We start from the raw sequence: 19,626 nt of genomic DNA on the forward strand, positions 1-19,626 counted from the left end.
GTCCATTGTTGGCGGAGACATTCTGTTACGGTTTACTTGATATTGGACCCCAGAATGCAGACGAGCAGGCATCGTGATGGTAAGTGAAAAAAGGTTTAATTACGAAAACTCACACTCAGCAGGAGGCAGGAACAAAACAAACGGGCAGGCAAGACAGGCATGGCATAATCAAAAAGACAAGACTTGGTTTGAGAACAAGACATGAGCATGAGAAATGTCTCCGTGACGACTAACACAACAGGTGTGAATATATGGCATGAAAACCAGGTGGAGCAAGGAGACAGATTAACTTGAAGCAGGTGAACTGAATAAACTTAATTAACAGGACAAAACGTGACTGGAGCAAAACATAGACTCTTGAACACAAACTAAATAAACAGAAACATGATTCAAAACTTGAACAGTGAAAAACCTAAGGAAAAAACCAAACAACCCCAAATCATGACATAGCTACTGGCTGAGTTTTACTGTGACTAACTGTATGTGCTCTCTTTCATACTCTGTACCTGAAAATTGGCTCAGAGTTCATCTGCTTAGCTGTCTTTCTCTCCTAGATGAAGCCTCTAAAGGAGCTATTAATGTTAATGTTTATTGACCTCTTAAGCCCAAGGGTCCCCTTACAAGGGGACTTTACCTCTTTAGCTCGTAACTGACTCTCAGGACCTCAGATGGTTTTCACACACAGACACTGTTCGAAAGAAGACCCAGCAAAGACTGTACTTCCTGAGGCAACTCAAGAAGTTCAACCTTCCACAGGAGCTGCTGGTCATCTTCTACACTGCCATCATTCAGTCTGTCCTGTCTTCATCCATCTCAGTGTGGTTTGGCTCACCACAAAACAGGACAGGTCCAGACTGCAACAAATAATCAGGAATGCAGAGAGAATAATCAGGGCTGACCTTCCCTCCATCCAGGACTTATACAGATCTAGGGTCAGGAAAAGAGCTGCTTAAATCTCTGCAGACCCCACACACCCTGCACATAAACTGTTCAGAGCTTTACCTTCAGGCCGCCACTACAGAGCACTGTTTGCTAAAACCAGCCGCCACAGAGACAGTTTCTTCCCCCAGGCTGTTTCTCTGTTGAACATTCAATAGAGTACAAAACAACAGCATACAGATGTTGCAAATGCACCTTTTTATTATATATGTGTATATTGTACATTGTAAATATGTATATTCTGTAATACAAAAACAAAACCAAAGAGCAAAGTGTACCGGAGTCAAATTCCTTGTTTGTATGTACGAACTTGGCAATAAAGCTGATTCTGATTCTGACTAACTCTGAGACCGACACACACTTGTCATATGTCCAGATCTTCATCTGACACTCCCTACAAAAGTATCTACTTCATTCTTATATCCACTGATCACAGGTCAAATACCATGCAACAAAGCATGCCGATAGCCAAAATGCAACTTATGACCAAGAACTGTTTTGCAGTATGGCATGATTAAAAGTGAACTGTTTTTCATTTTCTCTATTCATCCTTTTTCATTATAGTTTGTTTGTATATATAGGTATGCCCGAGCAGGAAGCCTGCAAGGGCCTATTGTAATTGTGTTGTTTCTTATTATTCCGTTGTGTCTTTGCGGGGCAATTTGGGGACTTTGCCAAGCCCCTAAATGCACACGATTTTACCCAAAGTTTTCTCCCGCGTGAAATTTTTGTTCTTTTAATGTCTTCATCAGTTGGCGTGGCCAAACCTCTTAACCGTGCTCCCAAACGTGAGATACGCCAAACCGTAGTCATAGAGATCTGAAATTTGGCACACTGGTAGAGCTACTCAAATGGAGAAAAAAAGTCTCTTGGGGGTATGCCCTAAAATGCACAAGAAGTCGGCCATTTTGGATTAAAGGCTACTTTTTGGCCGTTTTTCACTTTTACTAACCTCTAACTTTAACGAACTCCTCCTAGGGATTTTGAGCTATCGAGGACCTTCAGGTTCCTGACGATCCTATGGGGTCACATGCTGACATCATCTAAGCCCCTGAGACCAGGAAGTCACTTTTTTTACTAGGAAAGGTCGCTATCTGGCTGTCTACACTCAATCTTCTTCAAACTGTGTCAGGTGACTGATAACTAATAGGTCTAACTTCGTTTGAAGCACAGTGACTTTTCCTAAAAGGGCGCGGCTGTGGTGGCGCGGCGAAGTTTGACCTCATGCCATGCCATGGACATTTGGCTCTAATTTCCACATAGATCATCTGATCTGCACCAAATTCAATACAATTGATCCTAGTCCAGTCCCCAAAAAAAGATCTGATGAGATATTTGGTGGGCGTGGCCTAATTCTTCCACAGCACCCCCAAAAAAAAAAAAAAAAAATTAGCCCCAAGCCAAGCTCTGACCGAGGATTGTGAAATTTGGTACACATATGTAACTTCTCAGCACCTACAAAAACATTTCTTGGAGCATTGGTCCAAACCCTACAGGAAGTTGGCCATTTTGGATTGTAGTTGCAATTTTAACCCCAGTTTTGCCGTTTCTAGCCCACATATCTCAGCAAACACCTCCTAAAGCTTTTGACTGAGAGACTTGAAAATCTCTCAGAATACTCTTAAGGCACTGGGGATCAAAAGTTATCAAAAGCTTTTTGATACATGAAAGCAAGTGGGCGTGGCCAAGCATCAAAATATGACTTCTTGCCATTAAAGACAAAATTGATGTAGCTCCTACAAGGAAAGTCACAGAGACATGAAACCTTCTAAGATTGATCTGCCTCTGGCCCTGAACAATATTCACTGATCACATGCTGACCTAATCAAAGCCCTGCCTCCTGAAAACAGGAAGGTCCGATTCACTCCAAAATAGCTTCCATCTAGAAGGTACGATTTACTCCAAACTGAATATGGTTGATCTTTGTCAACCCCCAAACTGCTCTATTGGATTACATTGGCATTGGGATCAGTGCTCCCTAGGACATTTCAAGTGCTCTGTCTCCCTCATACATCATTGGATCTACTTCAAATGAAGTATACATCATCACTGATCAATGGTGAACATGTTGCCACAGTCCATTGATGACATGATATTAGTCACGCCCACTAATAAACAAGTGAGTGCAGCTTCCATCTGGATGTCCGATTTGCTACAAACTGAATATGGTTGATCTTTGTCAACCCCCAAACAGCTCTATTGGATTACATTGGCATTTGGATCAACAGCGCCCCCTAGGACATTTCAAGTGCTCTGTCTCTCTCATACATCATTGGATCCAATTCAAGTGGAGTTTACATCATCATGGATCAATGCTGAACATGTTGCCACAGTCAATTGATGACATGGTTTCAGTCACGCCCACTAATAAACAAGTGAGTGCAGCTTCCATCTAGAAGGTCAGATTTGCTCCAAACTGAATATAGTTGATCTTTGTCAACCCCCAAACAGCTCTATTGGATTACATTGGCATTTGGATCAACAGTACCCCCTAGGACATTTCAAGTGCTCTGTCTCCCTTATAGATCATCGGATCCACTTCAAATATAGTATACATCATCATGGATCAATGCTGAACATGTTGGGACAATCAACCGATGACATCATTTCAGTCACACCCACTAATAAACAAGTGAGTGCAGCTTCCATCTGGAAGGTCTGATTTGCTACAAACTGAATATAGTTGATCTTTGTCAACCCCCAAACAGCTCAATTGGATTACATTGGCTTTGGGATCAACAGAGCCCCCTAGGACATTTCAAGTGCTCTGTCTCCCTCATACATCATCGGATCCATTTCAAATGCAGTATACATTATCATAGATCAATGTTGAACATGTCGGCACAGCCAATTGATTACATCATTTTAGCCCTGCCCACTAATAAACAAGTGAGTGCAGCTTTCACCTGGAAGGTCGGATGGCCCCCCAAATTTTGAATGCTTCTCACCAGACCAGAACTCTGCATGACCGAAGATAATATGACATGTCGCTCACAGTGCCACCTAGTGGTGATGTGTGGAATCGAATGGCGGCCCCGTCAGTGTAGGCGGCGATGCCAGGCTCCTGCGGTCACTGCACAGGCCGAGCTGCGCTGAGCTGCGAGGGCCTACAATGCTGCTTGCCGCTTTAATTTGGAATTGGAGTGTAAAAAACTTGTGGGTTTTTTGGGGAAAAAAACTGTAGTTTTATGACCAAATATATAATAGCAACCCACATTTTCAATTTCAAGAATAAATTCACTATTTCAATAATTGTGCCAAACTGTGCCAAAGTTTGCCAAAATGGCACAGTAGGGGTCTGCCTGGATTTGTTTCAGTCTAAATTTTTCAATTGCTTGTTGTGTTGACACCAGACTGGCTACAGATGTCACTTAGATGTTGTAGTTACAATTTTGTTTGTGTTTATTTTCTTCTTTACAGCAAGAGTAAGGGGTTTTGTATCAGGGTTTTTTTAAGGGGGAAATTATTTTTGGGGATTTAAACCTCATTTACTTAGGTCCAGAATAATTTACTCTCAAATTTTCACATGCACATCATCCTCTAGGACTTTTCTGTTAGTTGATACCAAGATTAGCAGTTTAGGCGTTGTGCAAGTTGAGAAATGCCTTATAAAGTATGAGTATGCATTTTGGGAGAATAGTCCCTTGGGCTTAAGAGGTTAATGTTTCAGTTTTTACTTTTCTTTCCTATAGAAAGTTCTACTGGATTAGTGCTTCTTTGTTCTTTTTGTGTCTCGGCTGTGTTCTCTAAAGCCCCCAGTCGATCGTGGCAGATGACTGTTCACACTGAGCCAGGTTCTGCTTGAGGTTTCTTCCTGTTGAAAGGGAGTTTTCTTCTCGCTACATGCATGCTCAGTATGAAGGATTGCTGCAAAATCAATGCAAGTGACTGTCTACTGTCGCTACATGCTCATTCAGTTGGAGTGAATGCTGCCAGTCACTGACTAGATGCAATCTGCTGGGTTTTCTTAGATAGAAAACTTAACTAATTTGAATAATAAACTGAATCTTACTGCACTGTTTGATAGTTAGAATTAATTGGAATACCCTACTTGAAATCTCTATGATTCAATTGAATTGACTTTGTAAAGTGCCTTGAGACGACATGGGTCGTGATATGGCTCTGTATAAATAATACTGAAGTGATTCCGAACTGGAGCCACCCAGATCAAGTTGGAGGCATGAGCCCACCTGATGACTTGATTAGGGATTGAAGAAGGAATTTATAGACGGTTGGGAGGTCCTCATCCAGGATCAGGTTCATTCTGCTGGGCAGAGTGGATCTGTCCTCCAGGGTCCCAGACAATGGGGCTCTTTCTTTGAAGAAAACTGGGGTGGGACTCTTTCTTTGGAGAAAACTGATGTGAGAGGGCATCGGGCTTCTGGTTCTTGGAACCTGAGCGAAAAGTAATGGAAAGGTTAAATCAAGAGAAGAGCAAAGCGGGATTGTTGAGAGTTTAAGCACTTAGCTGACTAAAGGTAAGAGAGGTTTTTCTGATCCATCCAAATAAGGATGGGTTGCTCCGTACCCTCCAGTTAGTGGCGCTATTCCTCCAAGGTCAACTTGATGGTGAAAAGTTCTTAATCTATGATGTCACAATTCTTCTCTGGGGGAGTGAAACGTTTAGAATAAAATGCACAGGTGTGGAGCTTACTATCGGATGTGGACCTCTGGGAAAATATGGTTCCTACCCCTATGTCAGAACATAAGAGGTCTTACTTGGATCATTGGGAAAGGAGCTGGGAGACTGCCGAAAAAGCCAGGGAGTATTGTAGGAGGAAGCCCTGGCAATTTTCATTCTGTCCAGAAAATGGCTCAGGAGACGGACACGCCACACTCCGGAACAAACTCAGGCCTGACATGGGGACAACCGAAGATTGAGCTGAGGAAGGAACAAGTACGGGGTCAGTCAAACATGGAAGGGGTAAGTTCTTTTGAAATGTATCTAGACGCTGGGAGACCTGATCCAGGGACTGGATGACAGCTGAAGGCTGTTGGACAACTGACTTAAGGATTGAGTCGTGACGCCCCAACAAAATTCCCTGCTGAGATATGGAATGCTGTAATTGTGCTGCAGAGCCATCTTGCTGGCCAGATTGTTCTGTCATAGTTATGTAGGCTGTCGCTCTGGTGCAAGCAACAATTGCAGACAAGCTTGACAGCTTTTACGTGATTTATTGAGAAACGCAAAGTAGAGAACTTCAGGGTTCTGCACCAGGATCTGGTCAAACACTGGAGGGAGAAGGTAAATATTAGCTGGAGGTGAGGTTATGTTGAATTTGAAGTTGAGTGGTTTACTGTTTGGTGATGAAGATGGAGGTCCAGGGAAGATGAGTAACTCTCTGAGTCTTAGATTGACAGGTTGGTTGTGTTTGAGAGGTTGCGCTGGCGGAGCATTAGTTTGTCCTTCTCCAGAATAAAGCTGATGGAACAGCCACAGCAGACTGAGGGTGGACAGGCTGGAGAGCAATGGATTACCGAGCAGGAGCATGGATAGGATCCAGGAGGACAGAGGAGCAGCGAGGAGACTAGAAGCAGATGTCCAAGGAAGGAGCTTCTTGGATGTTCTTGAGATGGAGGAACACCAGCCACCGAGGTAGGAACAGAGGCTGTGGAAACAGGATCCAGGAAGCAAGAAGACAAAGGTAAGATCTGAGATCGAAATTCTTCAAGAAGTCAGCAAGCCCTGGCCTGATTACCGCGCAATGTGAGAACAGAAGAAACACAATACAAACCTATACACAGCCCAGAGAGTAACAGTAAAAGGATTACACTCATTATTCAGACACTCATCAAGTACATTCCAGAATAGATTACTTTTTAGTGAAGAAAATGGATGGACACGGGATGAGTGTTCAATAGGAAAGCCAGATCACAATATAATATCTCTGACCTTTAGTCTAAATAATACCCAAAAGAGTACACTATAGAGTCTAAACATAGGCATTTCAAACAATGAACCTATTGTAAAAGACATTAAGAAAGACATAAAGGACTGTATAAGTAATAACCAGAGTTGCCAAGTGGACCCAATTACACTGTGAGATACCATCAAAGCAGTAGTGAGAGGGAAGCTGATTTCAACAGCATATTTGAAGAAGAGGGCAAAATATAAGGAGTTAGAGGATACCTTAAGAAATGTAGAAAAACAATAATCAAAAATCAAGACAATAGAATAAGCCAATAAAGTAGGTTAAAAATAAATACAAGGTACTGTGGAAGAGGGCGGTCTTATCACTGAGCTAAAACAATTAACACAGAACTCAGAGAAATCTCTCTTCTCAGCATTCACGGGGGGAACTTTTATTTCTCACAGCGCACAAAACATCATCAGAAATTCCAGTAGTTTCCCCGCTTTTCAGTCCTTAAAGGGCAGTTATATACAGATATAAAGCATTGGTGTGTATTGTGGTCCTCTTGACCAATTGAAATCATCATACTTGAAATCATCATACTTTACTTTACATAAAACGTCTGGCATCCACAACATTGGTTCTTGGTTGCAGTTCTGGGAATACAACTACAGCCCAACATCTGGAAAAGATCAGATTGGCCTACGTGATAGTTTACAATAGCATTCTCATTATTTTGGTCAACTCGTCATTCCTGAGCTAAACTGGACTGCTGAATTGAGGTCACGCTGACCTGGCAGGGGTCAGGGTATCACAAGATTTCCTGGCTGAACTGCAATAACAAGCCCATCAAGTATTCCTCTCGCCAAGAACTTTTCCCTAATGTAATCTGTTTCCAGACGGCTTGCATGTTTACTTAGAGTGAACAATTCTTCACAGAATTTATCTTGTAATGGTAAACACAATAATAACACTTTTAATCTAACAAACAAAGCTTTAAGCGTCCACATATTCCCCCCTTAATAAGATTTTTAAGCTAATGAACAGCCGAGAGATGTCTTATATTCATATTGTAAATATCCTGTGAGTATAAGTGATGTTTATGAGTGAGTAAAAGGAAAGAAATTTGAACGATTATGAAAGGTAGTGAAATTACATTGTGTACAAAATTAAGCAACCCTAAATGATTGCTATTATTTAGGTCTGAAGTTTGGGTTCAACTAGTTAATTAAGATCCTATTTAAGGTTCCTATGCACACATTATTTTAACTATGTTAGACTATGCTAAACTAAACCTATTCACTAATTAGACCAAATCCGGCTACTCTGTAGCTCTTCCCAAAAGTCTCCTTCAGGACTCACCAATGGACAAACATCCATGTGTGTCAAACTCACAAACCACGTGTCGATGAAGTGGACCTTCAGGTCAGCTTAGGGCCTCCAGTCGAAAAATCTACCCATTCCAAAAGGCAAGAAAAAACGTCTGGAGGCCTCAGAGAAATCTCATTCTCGGCCAATTTGAACGAGAGATCTCTGTTTTGAATCTAATATGTGTCGTTACCACCTATTTAAAGGACCATTAATGCCAATCAGGTCCTGGCTCATCATTCCTATTCACCACAATAATTGTAACAGAAAACATTGACCATGTTGAAACTCTGGGGCTGAACATCACTAGAATGGATGCTCCCATTCTATCAGAGTGCATAAACAGGTTGAATCAATTCAGAACAATAAAACGACAAAGACAGAAAATAGAAAAACATCAGGTAAATTCTCAGCAGCAAAACAGTGTAGTTCAGTCTCTGTCCTTGGTCTTCCTGGAACATTCTTTAGTGTCTTAGATTGGTTCTTTTCAACTGTATTGTTCTGCCATCACATTTATCCTGGTTCAGGGTCCCACAAAGTCTTTATGTGTCCATAGGTCTCTGAGTCCAACGCCCAAAAAAGGTTACTTGTACGGCCAGTCTCTGGATTGGTGTCATCCTGAGAAGACAGAGAATACTGACCAGTATCTTGCTAAGCCATGACATTGAAATACCACATGTCTAATTAAACATCCGTCGTCCGTGTATGATTGTATTCTTGATGTCTCCACAGTCCGATTCCTGTTTGTGTCCACTTTCATGTCCGATTAACTGTTCCACATAGTCCTTTCTAAACCCTACAAAACTCTAAACAATTAAAGAATATGAAACCCACTAATGTACCTAGTATCAAAACTTAAGTTGTGCACAAAGGAGATTGTTGTAACTTCAGGGTTAACTCAGGCCAAGATAACAACCAAAACAGATTTGCCTTTTATGGATAAGACTTACCTGATAAAAGAAATTGAAACCAAATACATTCATCTTACCTTCTTAAATCAACAGAAACGGGAGAAAACGTTCAACAAAAATGGCAGTTAAACCCTTACTAATCTCCTCTTAGTCACTACATCATACATGTTATCCAAGCATTAGACATCAGGGGCCTTGTTCAGATCATTGTCATAACACAAGCGTAATATGCAAATTGGGTGTTGTTGCATTGTTAGCATCACCTTTTCTGTATTTCCTTAGTGTCCTTTTTCCTGTATTTCCTCAACATCCTCCTTTATCATAGTCCAATGCGATGATGACATGAAAAGGGGTGTGATGACTTTCACAGCAGTGCTCAAACTCCAGCCCCGAGTACATAGGAATCTCAGAAAACAAAATAATTATGAGCAGAAATGAAACTATGAAACCAAATTTAACAATGTAAGTCTTTTAGAGTAGAATTGTGCTGCAGCAAATATACAGTACATAAGGTTCTTAAGAAATAGAATAAATTGTCAAACCATTTTCCATTCAGAAAGAACATTCTTCTAAAAGCTCTCTTAACGAGAACCCAGGTCCAGCCTCCACCTCGACGAAGGGTAACGTTCTGTAGGTCAATTTGGTTCCCTCTCATCACCTGTACTGATAGAGAGATCTGAACTGCTCCTTTTAGCAGTGGTAATCAATTATATTCACTCAAGGTTTTCATGCAAAAGAAAGAAACAGAAGTTAGCAAGGATAGTTTAAGCTTTAAGCTTCCACAGTATCTTGAATGATAATTGGAAAAAAGGAGATTTATAAAAGATAATTTTTAAGAATCAGGCCCAAAGGCAACAAAAATCCTGACTAAATGTCTCAGGTCACAACAAATTAGATGATCAGTACACAAAATTACAGGTCCAGTAACCAATATAATAGCACACAACCCAATATATAGTGAAACAATATAGTGTGTATTTATTCTAACTAACAATAATTATATAACTATGTAACTGTGACATGGCATGTTCTTTTGACAAATGTTTAATACAAAAACTTATGATTAAAAAAGTGCAAAAGGGTCACTGAATGTCATTTGCAGCCAATATAGTGAGTGATATCATATCCTCTGAGATGGAATGACCCATTTGCACTGGGTCAACAACTTATAGAAAATCTTTGCGATTTGTATGTTTTTTATTGTGTTCAAATCCTAAAAAGTACATGTTACAGAACATACAGATACATGGCATTATGTTCAACTGAGAAGCGATTTGTGTATAGTTCTTAAACTAAATGTTTAACTGTGTAGAGCATAATAAAAAATTACATTTTTAATTTCTATAAGAAACTGCAAGTAACTGAAATAATTGGTTTCCCTTCTATAACAAGTGTAGGCCTTTTCCTTCCAATAGATTAAGAGTATTATCTAACGTACAGAACGAAAGCAAAGATTTGAGCTCATTTCTTTGGGTTTCATGCTGGGGTCATGCTGGGGTGGAGGATAATAAGCTTCTTGATAATGCAGCTAAGTAAGCATTAGGACCTCAAAATGTCAATATTGAAATTTCATTAACTAAATCAGAAATCAAACATAGAATAGGTTTAAGTTTGTACATTTTTGTCTAAAATGCCATAATACAGTGTTGAAAGAAATAATCTATTCCAGTCACATCTGCAAACCAAACTATCTTATTATTACCAAACTTTCTACGTAGAAAATATAAAAGCTCTGACCTCATCGGTTTCTGGAGAAAAAACTAAATTGAAAGAAATTATTTTTTTGCCGCATAAGTGCCTCTACACATTCCAGCTCAATAGGCGGCGGTAAATGCATCTTTGAGCTGGTTTGCAAACCTCCAATGAATAGAAAACAAGTAGTCAATCACTTCCTGTTTACGTTCGACAAAGTGACGTTACGGTAAAAATGATAAACCGAGTGTTTCGATATTGAAACACCAGATAAGTTAAGAAACAACGTTCTACTGGTTCTATTAGAAACTGTATGCAAACGTCCCCTAGTCCGCTGCGTCCCGTACCTGACTGAGACTGGAAGACCCCCGCTGTCGGCGCAGCTCAGTAAGCAACCAAGCTAGCCGGGTTCTTTATTTGAGATAGCTTTGAGAAGGGAGCGTTTGACGTAAGTTGGTGTTGGGACGAATTGGCCACAGAAACTATCTAACTTCCTGATTAAGCAGAATAAGCACCTTCTGCCAGCATGGAAAATAAATATAACCTTAAAAGTCCAGGTAAGCTCACTGTTAAACGTTGTTTAACCATACCTTCTATGTTTACTAATAAGATGATAAAACCAACCCACCATCGACCTTCAACGTTTATAGTAACCATATAATAGATTACGTTTAACTTAAATGCAAACTTATACCGTCACACTGACAAACACATTTAGAACTTTGTTTAGATTTTGTCTTTATGGAATTCTTACAGTTGTTCGCTCCACATGGAAATACTTTGGTTTCTTCTTGATTAGCAGTCAGAACATCCCGTTAAATTATCATTGGTTTAGGCAGATGAGAATGATACACTCAGTCCCTGAAGTTTTCGTTAAATAGCGCTTTGAAGGAGAAGCCGAAATAAAGCTCATTTGTTGGGGTTGAGAGTGTAGAGTAATGTTTAGGTGGTGTTTTAAATGGAGTGACCGTTGCATATGTTTAGATATGGCTCTGCACGCTGATGCAGCCTCTAGTATGATCATTTCACATAAAATATACCTGTCAATTGTATTTTTTCTGGCACCATGAAGAATGACAGTGGTTATCAGACACTACATTAAAATCATTAAGAAATAAGCATGGTTTATTATAAGAGCAATAGTTGGCCGATTGGAGGGCAGCTAAAGTAAAGTTTTAAAATAATTTGCATGGCAGCAGAATTTATTTGGATTCCATTGAGGGTCTGATTATTTGAGTTTAAATTATTTGAATGTGACCAGTGGTTCATACGAGGAACCACTCTGAATACTTTTAGCAACACTGAGATTGCAGAGAAATGAGTAATTAGTTCTCATGTTCTGTGTATTAACTTGTGATGTGTAATGTGGAATTACAACAGCTGGTGTGACAAACATGGATTATGTAGTCAAACCTGTTTTATAGGTGTTTGCTGTTGCCAAAGGGGCAGAACAGTGTTTGCTGTTGCCAGCTTTGCATATAGATATGCATGTTACTGATTTGCATTCTAATTTCTGGGCTGAAATTATACCATCTGTTAATTTAAAACTACTATTACTTATATTCCACTTTCTAATATTCAGAATTATTGCTTCTTTAACATTTTTTGCACATTTGATTAGTGGATGAATAATAATTTGAGAAGGGAAAAAAAAACTCTTATTCACTGTTAAATATCCATTCATCCATTTTCTACGCATTTTCTTGCGTACAGAGTCACGGGGGAGCTGGTGTCTATTTCCATGTGTCTACGGGCGAGAAGTCGGGTACACCCAGGTCAGGTCGCCAGTCCATCGCAGGGCCACTGTTATATAACTTAAAGACAAATTCAATTAATACTTTCTTCATCCCAAAGGGAAATAAAATGTTGTTGTAGCCCATATTATACAGGTTTCTTCAAAGAGCTTTTGTAGATGCTGATGGCTGTGGGCAGAAGGAATCTCCTGTAGTGGTCTGCCTTACAGCAGATCTAACAAGCCTCTGGCTGAAGACACTCTGTTGTTGTACGACAGTCTAATGAAGAAGAGGCTCGGACTTCTTTATAATGTTCTTCATTTTATGAAGAATCCTTCTTTGCACAATGATCTCAAGAGGTTTCAGAGGAGTCCCCAGAACAGAGCCAGCTTTTTTTTTTAACTCTTTCTTTTATTTTCAAAATTTTATACAAAACAGACATTCCAAAACACACACAATTAGAACAGGAGGGGTTACTATCTGTATTACTGACTTAAACTGGTCCCATGAAAGGTGGGGACTCGACCCATTGTTCTTCTTGTATGTTGTTCACTTAGCCTTGAGTCTTGCATGGGACCCTGCTTTAGTCCTGAGAGAAAAGGTCAGTTTTCCATGACATATATTATATTTCCTCTACAATTTCCCACCACTGAATGTAGATTGCAGGGTCACACTTCAACCAGTTTCTTTTAACTACCTTATTGTAGTCAAGTATAAAACATTTTAAGAGATAAGCATCTTCAGTTTGAGAAATGGCATTAAGTATCAATCCTAGGAACATTATTCTCAGATCCTTGGGGGTCTTGAAGTTAAATATATTCCAGACAAAATTCAGAAATCTGTCCAAAAGCGGTGGCAGCCCTATACATGAGCAACAGACATGTGAGTAATTAGCATGTTTCCATATTTTCTCCAGCATTGCTGCTGTACCCCTAATTGCTTACTTTTGAGAGAAGGAGTGATGAAAAAGCGAATCAGTATCTTCAATCCAAATACCCTTCACCTTTTGAGCTGGTGGAGGATCATAGAATACCAATCACTCTCAGACAACTGAATATTCATGTCTTGTTCCCATTTTTGTTTAACAAATAAAAGGTTCATATCATTTTGCTTATGTAGAATCTTGTACAACTTGGACACCATTTTTCTAGGGGTTTGCTTATATGCAGCTATTAACACATCAATCAGCTCGTTACCTCCTACAGAGATTCCTGTTTTAATTTCAGTGTCATAAAAATTTGGCTTCCATGGCCTCATCGAACTCCTCCCAGGCCCGAGTTTTTGCCTCTGCCACAGCCCGGGCCACGGCACGCTTGGCCTCACGGTACCCATCAGCCGCCTCAGAGTCCCACAAGCCAACCACAGCCGATAGGTCTCTTTCTTCAGCTTTATTGCCTGTGTCCACCACTGGGTTTGGGGATTGCTGCCGCGACAGGCACTGCAGACTTTACGGCCCCAGCTACGGGCAGCAGCATCGACAATACATGCGGAGAACATGGTCAACTTGGACTCTATGTCTCCAACATCTCCCAGAATCTGGTCAAAGCTCCCCCGGAGGTTGGAGTTGAATACATCCCTGGCCGAGGGCTCTGCCAGACGTTCCCAGCAGACCCTCACTATGCGCTTGGGCCTTTCAAGTTTGTCCGGCTTTCTCCTCTTCAAGTGGATCCAACTCACCACCAGGTGGTGATCAGTGGACAGATCAGCCCCTTTCTTCACCTGAGTGTCCAAAACATGCAGCCGAAGGTCTGACGATACATCAACAAAGTCGATCATCGACCTCCTGCCTAGGGTGTCCTGGTGCCAAGTGCACCGATGGACACCCTTATGTTTGAACATGGTGTTCGTTATGGACAATCCGTGACTAGCACAGAAGTCCAATAACGAAACACCACTCGGATTCAGATCGGGGAGGCCTTTCCTCCCGATCACGCCTCTCCAGGTGTCACTGTCGTTTCCCACGTGGGCGTTGAAGTCCCCCAGCAGAATAATGGAGTCCCCGGGAGGGGCACTATCCAGCACCCCTGACAGGGACGCAAACAAGGCCGGGTACTCCACACTACCGCTCGGCCCATAGGCCGACCAACAGTCAGAGACTTGTCCCCAACCCGAAGGTGCAGGGACGTTACCCTCTCATCCACTGGAGTAAACCCCAACACGAGATGGCTGAGCTGGGGGGCAACAAGCAAACCCAGCCCAGCCCGCCGCCTCTCCACGTGGGCCACTCCAGAGAAGTGGAGAGTCCAGTCCCTGGAAGAGATGGGTTCCAGAGCCCAAGCCGTGTGTGGAGGCGAGCCCGACTATTTCTAGTTGATATCTCTCGACATCCCGCACAAGCTCAGGCTCCTTCCCCCCCAGCGAGGTGACATTCCACATCCCTAGAGCCAGCCTAAGCATCCGGAAACGCGCAGCTGAGGTCTCCACCTTTGTCCCTCACGGTTTCCCCTGCAGGTGGTGGGCCCACTGGGGGATGGCCTCGTGTCTCTTGTTCGGGCTTGGCCTGGCCAGGTCCAGCAAGGAGCAACCCGGCCACAGGGCGCTCTCCGACTAGTCCCGACCCCAAGCCTGGCTCCAGGGTGGGACGCCGCCTCCGCCGTACCAGGCAACGTCACGTGCCTCGATGTTTTGGTCCTCATGAGGGTGTCTTGAACCACTCTTTGTCTGACCTGTCACCTAGAGCCTGTTTCCAATGGGAGACCCTACCAAGGGCATTTAAGCCCCAGACAACATAGCCTCTTGGATCATTCGAGCACTCAAACCCCTCCATCACATTAATGTGGCGGTTCAAGGAGGGGCCATGGAGAAGGACTACCGGTTGGCCTCGAAGCGATTCTGGCAAACCATCCGGTGCCTCAGGAGGGGGAAGCAGTGCTTTGCCAACAATGTTTACAGTGGGGGTGGGAGGCTGCTGACCTCGAATGGGGACATTATCAGGTGGTGGAAGGAGTACTTTGAGGATCTCCTCAATCCTGCCATCACGCATTCCCTGGTGGAAACAGACGCTGGGAACGCGGGGTTAGACTCTTTCATCACCCTGGCTGAAGTCACCAAGGTGGTTTAAAAGCTCCGCGGTGGCAGGTCTTCGGGGGTGGATGAGATCCGCCCTGAGTACCTAAAGTCTCTGGATGTTGTGGGGCTGTCATGGTTGACGTGCCTCTTCAACTTTGCGTGGCGGTCGGGGTCAGTGTCTCTGGACTGATAGACAGGGGTGGTGGTCCCCCTTCATAAGAAGGGTGACCGGAGGGTGTGTTCCAACTACAGGGATATCACACTCCTCAGCCTCCCTGGTAAGGCCTACGCCAGGGTAGTAGAGAAGAGAGTCCAGCCGATAGTCAAACCTCGGCTTCAGGAGGAGCAGTGTGGTTTTCGTCCCGGCCGCGGAACACTGGACTAGCTCCATACCCTCTACAGGGTACTCAAGGGTTCATGGGAGTTTGTCCAACCTTTATTAGGGGCCATCCGGAGTTTGGTCTGCATTGCTGGCACTAAGTCGGACCTGTTCCCAGTGCATGTTGGACTCCGGCAGGGCTGCCCTTTGTCACCCGTCCTGTTCATAACTTTTATAGCCAGGATTTCTAGGTGCAGCTAAGGGCTGGAGGGGGTCGGTTTGGGGACCAGTGGATTTCATCTCTTGTTTTTGCAGATGACGTCGTCCTGCTGGCCCCCTCTAGCCAAGACCTACAGCATGCGCTTGGGCGGTTCGCAGCCGAGTGTGTAGCGGCTGGGATGAAAATCAGCTCCTCCAAGTCCTAGGCCATAGTGTATTTTTGTGCGTATTATTTAAATGTATGGTCAAGTAAATCACATTATGATCAGATATATCAGATGATGCTACTGAGCAATCCTGCATCCTATGTCTATCTGTAGTGTTTAACAGAAAGTAATCTATTCTGGAGCGCACTTTATGAGTGGCTGAATAGTGAGTGAAGTCTTTTTCTTGTCCATGTAAATCCCTCCAGACATCATATAAGCCCATCTCTTTGATATGCAAATTGAGGTCTCTAGATCTAAGAGATTTTTGTCTTCTTCTACTTGTTGTGTCCAAGGTGTGATTTAGAATTGTGTTCCAGTCTCCAGCACAGACTAAAATTCCATCACTATCTAAAATGATGGTGTCAATTCAACAACCTACTCCTCTTGACTGGTTACTCAGGCCATTTAAATTCAAAGAAGCAAATCAAGTCATGTGATCCTACCATACGTAACAGAGATAGTATATAAGTTAGTACCCCTCAACAACAAAAACTGAACCAGAACAGTAAGCACAACATTTATGCAAAAGCAAACTTCCACCGAGAAGGATACTTGTGTTCTTCCTCTATTGTGACCCCGTTGGTGGGTTGAGGGTAAGGCCTCTCATAATGAGAGGACCCAGTGACGAGGATGCCCTCTTGAACCTAGCTCTCCCATCCTCTTAGTCCAACGTGTAACACTTTTGACAAAATGAAGCCGCCTCTTCCAAGCTGTCGGTAAACAAAACCAGGCCAAGAAAACAAAAAATAAATAAATAAAACAGTACATTTTTACTGGGTCATGATGAATAAAACCCCGTTATTATTTATTCAGTTTGGTCCCTCTGGAACTCCTGTAGCTTGTCTCTCGGTCTCCGGGCCGCTGCAGAGATAATCAGACTGCCTGCATTGGACCAAACGGGAGGAAGAGCCCACTGAATCTGCAGAGCACGAATATGCTGTATCGAACCTAAAACTAACTTCAAAAAGTCATAAGTCCACGGCTTTGCGCTTTTAAGTCCTTGTCCTTGTTATTGCCATGGTTAAGACAAAAACCTCCTCATAAAGCCCAAAATTGTAACTTCTTCAGGCAAACTTTGGAGCTTCACCAGTCCAGACAGCAGCATCTGTCCTCTCTGCTTCTCCTGCCACACCCCTCACATCAGAATCCCTGAGCCTTATTTTAAGTTCTGGCTGGGCTGCGGTCCAGATATTTATCCTAGTGGATCATTTTAGACAAAAAACATAAGACATTCTTGCATATATATTAATGAAAACATTATTAGTATTTAATTTTTTTAATTAAATTTTATTTTCTATTTATTTTTTGTCATTTCACGCAGATTACATTAATATGACAATGTAACACAGTATCGTTAATAGCAGCACAGCTCACTACACTCATGGCTGGAGGCGGGGCTTCAGCCACCACAGCTTCAGCCGTTGGTGTTGGCGGGTCAGTGGAAACACAACAGTTACCGTAGTAGATTGAGACGAGTGGTGCATAGCCGCGCTGGCTAAAACGAGCCAGTAGAATAGGGACAATAGTTTATTGTTTGCTTACTCACGTGGGCCAACAGAAGTCACTCTAGGACCTTCATGATATGGGATGTCAGGGCAACAGGTCTATAGTTTTCTTTGGTACCGGAACAAGACAGGAGGTCTTCCAAATCACTGGAACCTTCTTCTGGGCCAGGCTAAGGTTGAAGAGGTGCTGCAGAATCCCACAGAGCTGCTCTGCACAGGCCTTCAGGACTCTAGGGCTGACATAATCTGGACCTGCAGCCTTATTCCAGTTCAGTCTCTCCAGTTGTCTCTTCACCTGACTTCTTGAGACACAGGTGGAAGAGGGAGGCAAAGGCAGCATCAGCATCTTCTGATTTTGTTGAAGGCAAATGTGTAGAAGCAGAAGGGTTCATGGCTAAAACATTTGTGGTGTGACAGGAAAGCTGTGGGTCAAAGGAGGGTGGGATGTCTGTTTGGCTTTGAGCAGGAGAGAAGGATGCTGAGCTTGTTTCTGAACTAAACCTATTGAGGAATGTGTTTAATTCATTGGCTCTGTCCAGACATCCATTAGTCCAGTTGTCCTTCTGCTTGAAACCTGTGATCTTCTTCATCCCTGACCATACATCTCTGATATTGTTTTGCGGGAGCTTGCTCTTCAGCATCTTCCTGTACACCTCCTTGCTGTCTCTTATCTTGACTTTAGGTTGCTTCTTTACACTCCTCAATAATTCCCTGTCTCCCCCTCTGAAGGCTCTTTTTTTGTTAAGCAGGTCCTTCAACTCACTGGTGATCCAGGGTTTGTTATTGGGGAAGCATCTCACCGTTCTGGTTGGCACAGTGCATCCCAGCTTGAAGCCATAAAGAAACCTTGCAAGGCTTCTTCGGCTTCCTGTGACCATTTTCTCACAATTGTCTTTATTACAGGTTGCCTCTGAACAAGGGACTCTGAAATCACCTTGTTGCTATGGTGACGTTTTATAACAAAAGTAAAATGTATAATTAAAAATCCTTCCTACTGGACAGCATCCGATACCAGAGAGGGTAATCCTTCAAAAAATCTGGTTTTATCCACCACAAGAGGAATTTGAGTTCTTAAATGGAATTAATCAGAATGAAAAGTCACAGAGCTATTCCAACCTGCTGCCACCTTGAGCAACACAATTCTAGAATAAAATTCTTTTGTCTCATATGAAGTATAAGTGAGAAATTTTAACACTGACAATCCCTGTTCTGGGGAGTTGTTGCATCTCCAGTGTGTTAGTGTTTCCCAACCATTTAGTCAAAAGCTTAGATCTTCATCTAATCAATATCCTTTATTTCCAGTCTTAATTAATGAATTAATGTATTGTGTTAATGTTGGGATTAAAACAATATTACATTTACTTCACCTGCAGCTGCACCAACTCTTTCAAAATAGAACTGAAATTGAGAATGAAACTGGAAATGTTCTGAATCACTGAGTTTTTATGCACACATGTAAGAACACTATAGCATCTACAGGTCCTTCTCAAAATATTAGCATATTGTGATGAAGTTCATTATTTTTCATAATGTAATGATGAAAATTTAACATTCATATATTTTAGATTCATTGCACACTAACTGAAATATTTCAGGTCTTTTATTGTCTTAATACGGATGATTTTGGCATACAGCTCATGAAAACCCAAAATTCCTATCTCACAAAGTGAGCATATTTCATCCGACCAATAAAAGAAAAGTGTTTTTAATACAAAAAACGTCAACCTTCAAATAATCATGTACAGTTATGCACTCAATACTTGGTCGGGAATCCTTTGGCAGAAATGACTGCTTCAATGCGGCGTGGCATGGAGGCAATCAGCCTGTGGCACTGCTGAGGTCTTATGGAGGCCCAGGATGCTTCGATAGCAGC

General features: G+C 42.3%; 1 protein-coding gene across 2 annotated transcripts in view; it reads left to right on the forward strand.

Moving 5' to 3' along the window:
* Positions 1-10,940: 10,940 nt before the first annotated feature.
* The window catches only part of ube2j1 (ubiquitin-conjugating enzyme E2, J1), a 53,977-nt gene continuing 45,291 nt past the window's right edge, over positions 10,941-19,626 (forward strand). Inside the window, exon 1 of one of the 2 annotated variants that reach the window (XM_047388460.1) lies at positions 10,941-11,149. Coding sequence is in view for 1 of the 2 variants with exons in the window: in XM_047388459.1 (XP_047244415.1) it covers positions 11,289-11,319 (31 nt within the window). In the remaining variant the exon portion in view is untranslated. Of the gene's footprint in view, positions 11,320-19,626 lie in introns of both variants that reach the window. The other variant, XM_047388459.1, reaches the window with a different exon arrangement.

Source organism: Girardinichthys multiradiatus, chromosome 15 (assembly GCF_021462225.1).
Source record: "Girardinichthys multiradiatus isolate DD_20200921_A chromosome 15, DD_fGirMul_XY1, whole genome shotgun sequence".
NCBI classification, from domain to species: Eukaryota; Metazoa; Chordata; class Actinopteri; order Cyprinodontiformes; family Goodeidae; genus Girardinichthys; species Girardinichthys multiradiatus.